Raw genomic sequence first — 9,977 nt, forward strand, 5'->3', positions numbered from 1 at the left:
AGCTGACAGCTAATATTTCTGAATACGGCCCTGGGCAAAAGTCTTTTTTAAGAAAGATACAGTGTTATTTCTTTTGGGAAAATGTATTATGTGGAGCTACAGCAATTTTGGTAAACCTTTAGAAAAGGAAATTGCAATTAAAACTATCAAAACAGTTTTTAATTTTTCAGTCAATTTTTGCTTCAGTTTGTCACTGAATCCCTTGAAGGAAAATAAAAAGCTCTGCATTAAACCCAGATTTCTAAGATGTAAGACAGAAGCATTTTTGTGAATAAACATTTTATTCACAAGTCATAAATAGTGCATGGCTGACAGGTAAAATACAATATGACTGAGAAAAATATTCAAGATACAAGATGGAAGGAAAGCTGGCATAAATATAAAGAAGATATTACTGTAGCAAAACAAATGAGTATAAAATGAAAGGCAATGCTTTTCTCATGTGTTTAAAACATAAAACTCCAAGCCCTTTTCCAGTTTCATTGCGTAATTGGTTTTCAAATGCCTTTTTTTTTCTGGTGCGCTCCATTTCCTATCCAGCACAGTCTATATTTGCTTGGTTTCATAACACACATCACTGTTCAGGAAAACTTCTGAAAAAGAAAATTTGACCTTAAAGTTTTGCACAGAGGGCCCCACCCCAAATGCTAACACACTGGGAGAAGCTCAAGCAGCATGCAAGAGTGAGCACGGTTATTTCAGTCTTTATCACCAGATTGATTCCTAAAAAGATTAGATTTAGCAGCATACAAAGACATTCTTTTTACAGTATCTGTTTCCTCAAAGGTACAGTATCTTATTTCTGTTCCTCATGAACAGATGAAAACTCACTGTTGTCTTTCTCCAGAGGTCCTACAGCTGTTGAAAGCACTTTATGTAAAATTGTACAGTATGTCATCTTCTCAGATGATTGTGGGGACTATCTGGGGATGGGGAGCTACAGTATAATGGAAGTGCCTGGAGGCAGACTGCATGAAGACTGAAGGGAAAGCACTAAGTGTAAATGTTTGTTTTGCCCATGGTATTCTTGAATTGTAGTGTGGCTCTTTAATTTGTCTTTTAGTTTACCAGTATGTCATATTATCATATTTTTACCAATGCATATAATCTCACTTTAACCACTGCTCTTAAGCTTTCAAACTCTTACAAACCTAATGTAGTTAAGATTAAGTATCGTTTTGAGTCTTCATTTTTATTTTCTTGTGTATTCCTAAAAGCTCATTCTTTACGTTGTTGTAAATATTACCATACATCCAGCAGGATCGTAAAAATACTGTATGGCAGACCGGCGCATGAGGCTTTTAAAATAATTGAATGCACCAGCTAAAGTGAAAATATAATGATGCAATTCACACTCATTACTGATGAGTAAAGGCCAGGATTGTTTCATGCAGCTGATGTGTCCTACATGGCATCACTATTAAACATTAGCACGACAGTATATTTTCACTATCTAGGCAGTCCTCAGCACCAATACTGTCCCTGCTGCTGTTCCAACACCATCAACGTCTTCCCTGTTCCACAATCCCCCCGTTCCCATCCAATATGAGATATAACAAAAAAACGTATATTTCTGTGAAAGCTCTCTCCCCCAGAAAAGGAATTGTCACTTTCCACCTATGTGACATGTGCAGATACTGTGCATTGTACTTTCAAATGATTTATGAATGCACTGCATCACGAGAATCTGAGAAATGTCAGAAATACACCAAGAGTTGCTTCTGATCTAGCTGCATTGTGTCATTGAGAAAGTTGCTGTGAAAAACTCATAGAATGATGCTCACTCAGACAATGTACACCAGAGCAGCAGTGATGTTTAATATTCAGCTGATACAGTATGTACTGTATCAACTATGTTGCTGTCTTGTTGTAAGTATTGAGACTGATCTAATTCAAAACTGACAAATTTGAAAAAAATCAGTACATTAATCTGATTCCAGTGTAATGCTGTTTGAACTTTTGTGGTTTAGGTTTAAAAGTTTTATACAAAGCAGATGTACACATTTGAAATTAATGAACTACAGTACTTAAAGGAGAACGTGCCTATGACTCTAATATTTGCTCAGTGCTAAAGTCAACTGAATGCTAGATTTGACAAAATCTGAAAAGTATTTTTCAGATGCTCTAACAGAGTGTCCAATAAATTGTACTGTTTTCTTATAAAATGGAAATTTAATGAGTTGAACTTTTTGAATCCATTAAAATGTATTTATATTCTTCTCAAATGAAGCCTATCATATTGAAGTTCGGGATGATTAAACCTTGAAGGCGTGTTATTGTGAGAGCAGATGGGGTAAAGCATCAGGAGACTCTTTATTTCCAACTGCTAATTTTCTTGAAGATTACTGTGTTATCTTCTATCCTGTCTGATGTAACAGAAACAAGAAAATGAGACTGGGTTTGCATTTTCAACTTCCTTTCCTTTATTTTTAATTCGACGCATATGAGGAAACATCATAATCCTGAAATTCTAAGCACAACAAAGAAGTGAAATTAACTTTGAAGTGTTGTTTTTCTTTTTAAAAAGAGGCACCCATTTAATTATTTTTGCTTTCAAAAGATGGCTATACTGTTCAATTTGGAAATTTTTCCACAGAGAACATTTTCAATTTATTACTGGTTTTGTCACATTTAATTCTTATATTCTGTTCAAAGATCGCTTATAAGTAACATTCATAAAAGCTCATGAAAGTATTTTATATATATATTTGTTCAATATAATGTTAATTTTAAAAGCTTTAGGCTGTTATTCGTTTTTCTAGTAGTAGTGTGTGAGAGAGAAAAGAATGATGCTCCCTCTTGTGGATATCTGTGGTATTTTCAGTGTATGATGGTACACTCAAATTGCAGCATTTTATCAGTCCCACTATCACAAGCATTTAAAACAGTTGTGTGAAGTTAAGAGTACAATATCTCTTTTACATACCTGATAGTGATGGCAAAGTGTATTTTAAAAAGCTGGTATCCTGAGCCCAATTCTATAATTGTTGACAGTGTAAAAAAAGCACTATTGAGACAGTGGAAGAATCTCAGACACTGTTCTTAAGAAATATAAAGAGAGGCTGTAACATATAGCAGAAGATATACTGTGGGGGAAATATATCCTCCATCCATCTCAAATCCATGGTGTGTGACAATTGCTGATAAAAAAACAACAATTACATCTAATTTGTCAGTTCAAAGGTTGTGTGTTCTTGGTATACAAATATTCTGGTCAGGGTACATTCTGAACCAATACAAATCATTTTTTGAAGAAAATGAAAAAGCAAAATGTGATGTATACACGTTAAATACTTTAAAAGTCAAAAATCTTAAACTTAACTGTAAAGAATCCATATTATCCATTTTGTGATTAAACAGATTTCATAAAACAAACTAAATTCCTAAAGTTCCTATTGAGAAAAACCCTATCCTCATCTTGTTCTTCTGTAAGCATCATGAGATCTTTTACTTTTGTTGAAAAAATGGACATCGATTGCAATCAAAAAGAGTACATTCCGATATCTCTTCTTCTCCAGTCCAAATTTAGTATTTTGACAGGAACATAGCAACCAAACTTTGTCTCTCCTGTGTCTCCTTTGCTTGTTCATTAGTGTCACACATGCTGGTCAAGGCCACGGGTTCACTTCTTACTTCAGTCTGGTAGAAGGGACAGACCTTCAGGTGTTCAGACATGGAAGGGACATCATCAAAGCACCATCTGTCTACAGTGGAGAACACTGTGCTGAAGTGCCACACCTTTGCAAAAGAGACAACAGAGGTTAAAGAGAAGGCAACAAGGTGTGTATATATGGCAAAACAGTCTAACCAATTAAAAAAAGATGGCATATAAAAATTAGTTTTAAAAATGTGTTACATTGTAGTTAAAGCTGTTGGATCCTTGGCTTGAATTTTTACTATTGTGCCTTGTGTGTGATGTGGCAAGTTCTACCAAAGTTTCATTGGGAATTGCTGTTTCTTCTAAGTTTATAAAAAAAAGTCAAGGATATAAGTTGTCTCTATCCTTTTTTTTACTTCAGCAGGTAAAAGCTCTTGCCCAAGTGCAGGCTGAATTCTGTGTCCCAGGGGTTGCAGGTTCACATCTAAGTCATGTCACTAGCTGACTGTGACTTGGATTCCCCAAATGATGTCTCACAGCTGACTGAGTTTTGCCTAAGGTAGGGTTGAATAAGCCAGAAAGAAGTCTCAGCTGTCCTATGACTTCCTGAGTGCTAGGCCTGTGGTTCTATAGATGAGGAATTCACCTCTCTTCAAACTGGCACTGAATCTCCTGAAGAGCTGCGTAGGCTGTGATGTGTTAACAGATGAGTGGTTGAAAGTTAGATAGGTCAGAGAAACCTGTCTATAGTTCTTCATTCACATTAAATTTACATTGGCGATCCCGTGGGATTTCATGGGACATTTTTTTAGAATATTATGTTTTAAAGTTCTACATATGAACTGAATGAGACAAAGAAAGTGAAAAGGAGCACCCACGTGTCAGACCGTGGATACAGTATGTTACCTGTAATATCCATATGATATGTGAGACCAGAAAAACACACTACTGGTGATTCCAAATTGAGTAGGTACAGTGTGTAAGAAAAATATTTATTGTAAAACTGTTAAATATTGTTAAAATACCCAAAACTATTTTTAAAAGCTATGGATTTACTTTGGTCAGACCACACACTACAGTATTTCATGCTTATACTGTATATTTAGAAGCATGTTTATAAAAAATGGTTTAAAATGGTTGATCTGCTACTGTATATCCTACAACTCTTTTACCTAAATTCTTTAAGAAAATAGAATTAGATTTTTCTTGACCAGTTTCTTCTTTGAACATGTGCCATCTGGTGGAGTAATAATGTAGCAAAGCAAATAATTGATTTTAGGAAGCTGTGTTATATTTGATATTCACATGATATTCAATCAACTGGTATCATAAATCATGCATGAATTACCTTTCTACTGACCACAACTCTAAAGGATAAAAAATGAAAGACTTAAAAAACATACAGTAGCTGAAAAACTGTGGTGTGGATTAACTTTGAATCTGAAATAATTTAGCAAAAAAACACTCTAGGTCTGCTGAGTCATAATCTATAGAATATTTGCCTTTGCCCATGCTGAGGTTACCAATTTGCTTCGTGTTTACACATGGGTTGTACCCAGCTCCAGTGGTAAAGTGAGACCCTGTTTTCTAACTCCTCAGGAGCTCCAGTTTCAGCAGCTGTTTATTTGAAAATAGCATTATGCCAAGGTACAGCTAAATGTCACAACAAGCAAATGGACGCTGGTTTGGACTTCTTCAGCTACTGTGTACTTAGCACAAACCCAGTGACACAAATATCCATGTGAGCTCACAAATGTGTATTGTATTCTAAGACTTCAGACTTTTCAGTCACAAATCAGTATACATTCTCAGTATATGACTTCAAGAACCAAGATTTGAATTGCAAACTCTCTTTTAGACCTATTGGATCAATTAAGAAGACAAGCACAGCTCAACATCTGCTTGCAAAATCATATTATTTGGGCAATCCATTAGGTTAATCTGACACCATTTTAGGAGGCTATTGCTTCTGAACTTCTGAACAGCTTCTGAAATAAAGTTCAGAATAACTTCTATAGCAATTAAAGAAGGTTTAAAACAATTCCAAGTGTTGTAATGTAGAATAACCCCTACAGTATGTAACATGTAGAAATAGGATGGTTATTTTCTTTTACTCAGTAATTTTATTCCAGCTATAATTAGTCCATATTGCCTCATACTCATACAGTATGTCAGCTCAGGATTTCATACGTATAAAACAGGAAGCCAGTAATGTGAATGTGTGAGTGTGCAAAGTAATGTTTTAAAAGTATCTGTTATACTGGAACCTGCCTTTCTTCGTGCTTTCCAGGATGAACCTCCATGGGAGTATGTACGCTTTTCCCATTTCAGTGACACCATGCCACGTTCCTGCAGCAGAGAAGCGCAGACATCCCTCATTAGGTGGGACACCTGAGCTAGCTGGGAAAGGCTGAAGCTGTCTAGAAATCCTGCAATGTGCTGGAGAATCTCAAAAGGCAGGCTACTCAGAGAGTCCAGGTTGCGCGCATGTTTCCTGTCGGCAGGTTTGGTTTTCACTCCCTGAAAGAGGGAGGCTGAGACCACTGGTCGGAGAGTGAATGTGCTGAGATCTTGGTTGTAGGTGAAAGTGGCCTTTTGACTGCATGGGTGGAACCTCTTTTGGCTATAAGTGCACCCAAGGTAGGCCAGAGGACAACGCTGCTCAAACCAGCCATTCAAAGAATTCTGAATGTCTGCGTGGACGTTTTTGAAGTGTGAAGGGAACTCATCTCGTCTGAAGAAGTGGTTGCACAGGAAAGTGAATGCAGAGCTGGCTTTGTTATGCCTTGTGGTCACACACTCAGCTTGAAGATTCAGATTGAGGCTGGGGCTCCTGCCCTCTACTATATCAGCCAGTGTGGATTCTGGCTTGAATGGGGCTGTGTTGAAGGAATAAGTCTGGGTGCCAAAGTCTAAAAGGAGGCCATCCGTTGCCACAGTTTCAGAGATAAAGTGACCTCTTAATTCTTTTTCCAAGGAGCAAAGTAATGTAGCACGTATTTCATCCCATTTCGGTATATCCTCGTCAGAGACCCCTAAATCAGATGTATCTACTGCCTTATTTTCCTTTTTCTTCCGGCATGCTACATCTCCAATGTGGGAACGTTTTGCACTATAGCTGGTTGGAACTTTGAATGTGCGGACAGTCTTTACTTCTATGGCTTCCAGGTTCCCATAAACAAAGTCTTTTTCTTTTGGAGTACAGGCGGCAATCTGTCCAAATCTAACCAGCATGCTCCCATGATGCACCAGATACATGTTGTACTCAGTAATGTTGGTCTCTTTTCCAAGCCTATCAAGGACACCATCCTGCCAGGGAGCCAATCCTGTCTTTGCATGATCGTCATGTTTGTCAGGTTCAGGCTCTTTGCTGTTTTTTATCTCTTTCTCCTGTTCTGCCTGTTTGCTAGAGGAAGCAGTGTTTTCTTTTTTCTCAGTATTCTTCTCCTTGGTCTTCAAGCTTTCTTCTGTTACCTTGCAACTTGTCAGCTCCTTGCTGAACATCATTTCCCAGATTTTGTAACTGCTCAAATCACATACATCTTTATCCTTAGCCAGAGCTTCACGCTCTTCCTGTGTAAGACCTTGCAATTCAGCCTCGCTGAAGACTCCTCCTTGCAACGAGCCTTCTGCCATGCCTCCCACTGCCCCCTCTAGCTCGGAGGGCATCAATTCTTCAACATGCTCTTCAAGTTCAGGAAAAAGGGAACCCATTTTCAAAGACCGGAAAAGGAGCTTTTGATCTCTAAGAGCCATTGTCAAGTCCAGCTGCTCGTCAGAAAAGGGTTCTTTGAGGACATTCTCATAAAAGACAGTATCAGTTTCTGCAACAGGCCAGCGGTTCCAATCCATAGAACAGCACACAACGCTGGCTGGACAGACTTCCAGGTGTTTGGAGAGCTTGCAGCGAGCCATGGAGAAGGGGCAGCCATACCCAGCATTAAGGCAAGGCACCTTTTCATTGGGGCACAACAGCTGGTGCTCCTGTTCCTTGCACATGTGGAACACTGCTCCACAGAGCAGGCGGCAGTTGATCACCATGCAGGAGACAGAGATTTGTATTGGTGCCTTGCAGCGACGACTAAAACACTTTTCGCAGTGCTTGTGCTGCCCTACTGGAGCTTTATTGTTTCGTCCCTGAAAAGAGTTGAGCAAAACAAAAAGGTATGAATTTGCAGGTCGCACCAGAAAGGATTTTAGCTTGAGCTGAGGTCAATAATACTTTTAATGGAGTCAACCTCCACGGGATTTTGTGCTGGTAGACATACTGTACAGTGTTATTATTTCAACTAGTGCTGATAATGTAAGTAATATATAGTTTCACATCATGCCACCACTCTGCAATATTGTATGTTTAAAAATATGCTTTTAAATAAAATTTAAAAAATGTAAAGGACTTGCCATTTTTTATGCAAAGTGCACTTGCTTCTCCAGATTCATATGAGAATATCCCAACCCTAAGAGGTGAAATCAGCACCTGCAACAGAGACAGTGGAGTCCATTGCCAAATCACTGATTATCATACATTGCTAGACATCAAATCACTTTTAAAGACAAGGAAAAAAGTTATTAATTTAGACACAATTAAACGTATTTGCCCTCTCTTTCTGTTTATTTTTTTTTCAAAAATATGTTTTCACCTTTTACATCCAGTTATGTAAAGTTTAGTCTATTTTAACAAACACATTTAAAGGCTAAAGAAATATTTAATAGGAGTGCACAAATGATTTTGATACTATAAAAAAAGATAATTCGTGGGACAAACATTAAAAAATGTATGATGAGTTTTACAAACATACTGCCAATCTTTCAGTAACCTGCAGTATTCACATGTGGTGGTTTTCATTAGTATTTTTGAAGTAGTATTGCTTTTTGAAACAGTAAAAAAAAAGCCTTAAACCAATAATTTTTTTAGTCATCTAATTTAAGGAATCCCACACCCACTTATGCAGTACTGGTCTAAACTGGATTAAATATTGAACGATAAGTACATGTTGAATGTACAGTATAGCACAACACCAGTATTATACCGTAGATGTATACCGCTATATTGTTACTGTAGCTAATGTATCTGACCTTGACATTATGATTATTGCAACTTAAATTCTTCATTTTATCACAGATTTTATGGACGTTCAGCACCCACTCAATGATTGCATGAATTCTGATTGATAAACACCCCGCTAACCACTTGCTGTTGGGTGTTAGTTTCAAAATACGCCAAAACAGGGTGAGGAAACACTTGATCTATAGGTTTTCCAATCTGCACGATAGCAGGGAAAGTTTACATTTTTAAATTATTTTTTTACACGTTCCCTAGTATATTTTAAAGACAAATACTGCCTTTATGGGCCAATGTACAAGATTATTGCTTACCTCTCTCGGAATTAAAAAAGTAAATTCAGCTCTTCAATGTACTCTTAGCTCTGCTACAGAAGGTTTGCAAGCACTTGAAATATCTAGAGTGCCTGTGAGTGTTAAAAATAGACAGAGCTGACCAGCAGACATAGCAATGTGACTATGAAAGTTAAAGCTAAATTCAAGCCTATTAGTAAATGTTCAGATATTTACTATACCATATAAACACCCTTCAGGTCTTGTAAGCAGCAATCGCATTCAGCACACGCCATTCTTTTATTCAGTTTAATAAATCCCTCTCTCCAGATATTGAAGGTCACGTACTGTAACTGTAAAATCACCCAATAAGAAAATACATTACAGTAGGAATGTTTATTGAGAAGTCAGGAAAAAGACACTGTCTTAACCCCTTAGGCCGAGGGCCAGTCACCTGGCTGTAGGATGAGGACCCCATACAGAGAGAGAAGTTAACCAAACGGCAGCTGCAAATGGTTGTTAACGTGAACAAGAGAAGAAGAGAGAAAAAGATTTACTGCAGTATTTACTGTTTGGAGAGTGCTGTCATGGAGGACTGAATGAGGTGAGGGAGACCTTGGTTGTTGTTATCCCTCCCAAGCTTTTGTTAAAAACCTTTATTATTTTTGTAATCACGTAAGCCAGACTATGACTGAAACTCTGTAGTTATTTGATGCCACTTTATTTCTTTTGTAGGTCTTGGAAGCTGTTTGTATGTATTGGAAACCAGATGTTAAAACTATTCTGAAATTTAAATCACGTTGAATTATTTTCCAGGCCACTAGGTGTCAGTGTAATTCAGTAAAATAGAAAGGTGCCTTTCTATTTTACTGTTGCAACAGAAGTTGCGTTTTGTAGAACTGAATCTTTTCTAGGATTACATCAGCACTGACAACAGCTCCAATACAATGGTGAATATCAAAACCATAGATCTCCGTGTTGCTAGAAAGTATATTTATCTTGAACGATCTGTATTATGTTGGCTGTGCAGAAGTAAAAATGCTTT

At 37.4% G+C, this 9,977-nt stretch overlaps 1 protein-coding gene across 3 annotated transcripts; it reads right to left on the minus strand.

Moving 5' to 3' along the window:
- Positions 1-274: 274 nt before the first annotated feature.
- LOC148830364 (F-box only protein 40-like) lies at positions 275-9,039 on the minus strand. 3 transcript variants are annotated; one of them, XM_088919856.1, is made up of 5 exons: positions 8,975-9,039; positions 8,000-8,075; positions 5,870-7,735; positions 3,634-3,738; positions 275-593 (listed from the first exon to the last, which is right to left on the minus strand). In XM_088919856.1, the coding sequence occupies exons 2-5, from the start codon at positions 8,000-8,002 to the stop codon at positions 582-584; spliced, it is 1,986 nt and encodes a 661-aa protein (XP_088775982.1). In that variant the 5' UTR covers positions 8,003-8,075; positions 8,975-9,039; the 3' UTR covers positions 275-581. The 3 variants fall into 3 exon arrangements, with proteins under 3 accessions (XP_088775982.1, XP_088775981.1, XP_088775983.1); XM_088919855.1 differs by having other exon boundaries at positions 275-3,738; XM_088919857.1 differs by lacking the exon at positions 8,000-8,075 and having other exon boundaries at positions 275-3,738; positions 8,975-9,017.
- Between the last annotated feature and the right edge of the window lie 938 nt (positions 9,040-9,977).

The sequence above is a fragment of the Atractosteus spatula genome, chromosome 7, assembly GCF_055471065.1.
Source record: "Atractosteus spatula isolate fAtrSpa1 chromosome 7, fAtrSpa1.hap1, whole genome shotgun sequence".
Taxonomy (NCBI): domain Eukaryota; kingdom Metazoa; phylum Chordata; class Actinopteri; order Semionotiformes; family Lepisosteidae; genus Atractosteus; species Atractosteus spatula.

What these genes read in the sequence shown, in the direction of transcription:
- LOC148830364 (XM_088919855.1), bottom strand. An exon ending in CCTGGAAAGCACGAAGAAAG is followed by an intron (nt 3,739 to 5,869) that starts GCAGGTTCCAGT and finishes TCTTTTGCAAAG; the next exon opens with GTGTGGCACTTCAGCACAGT.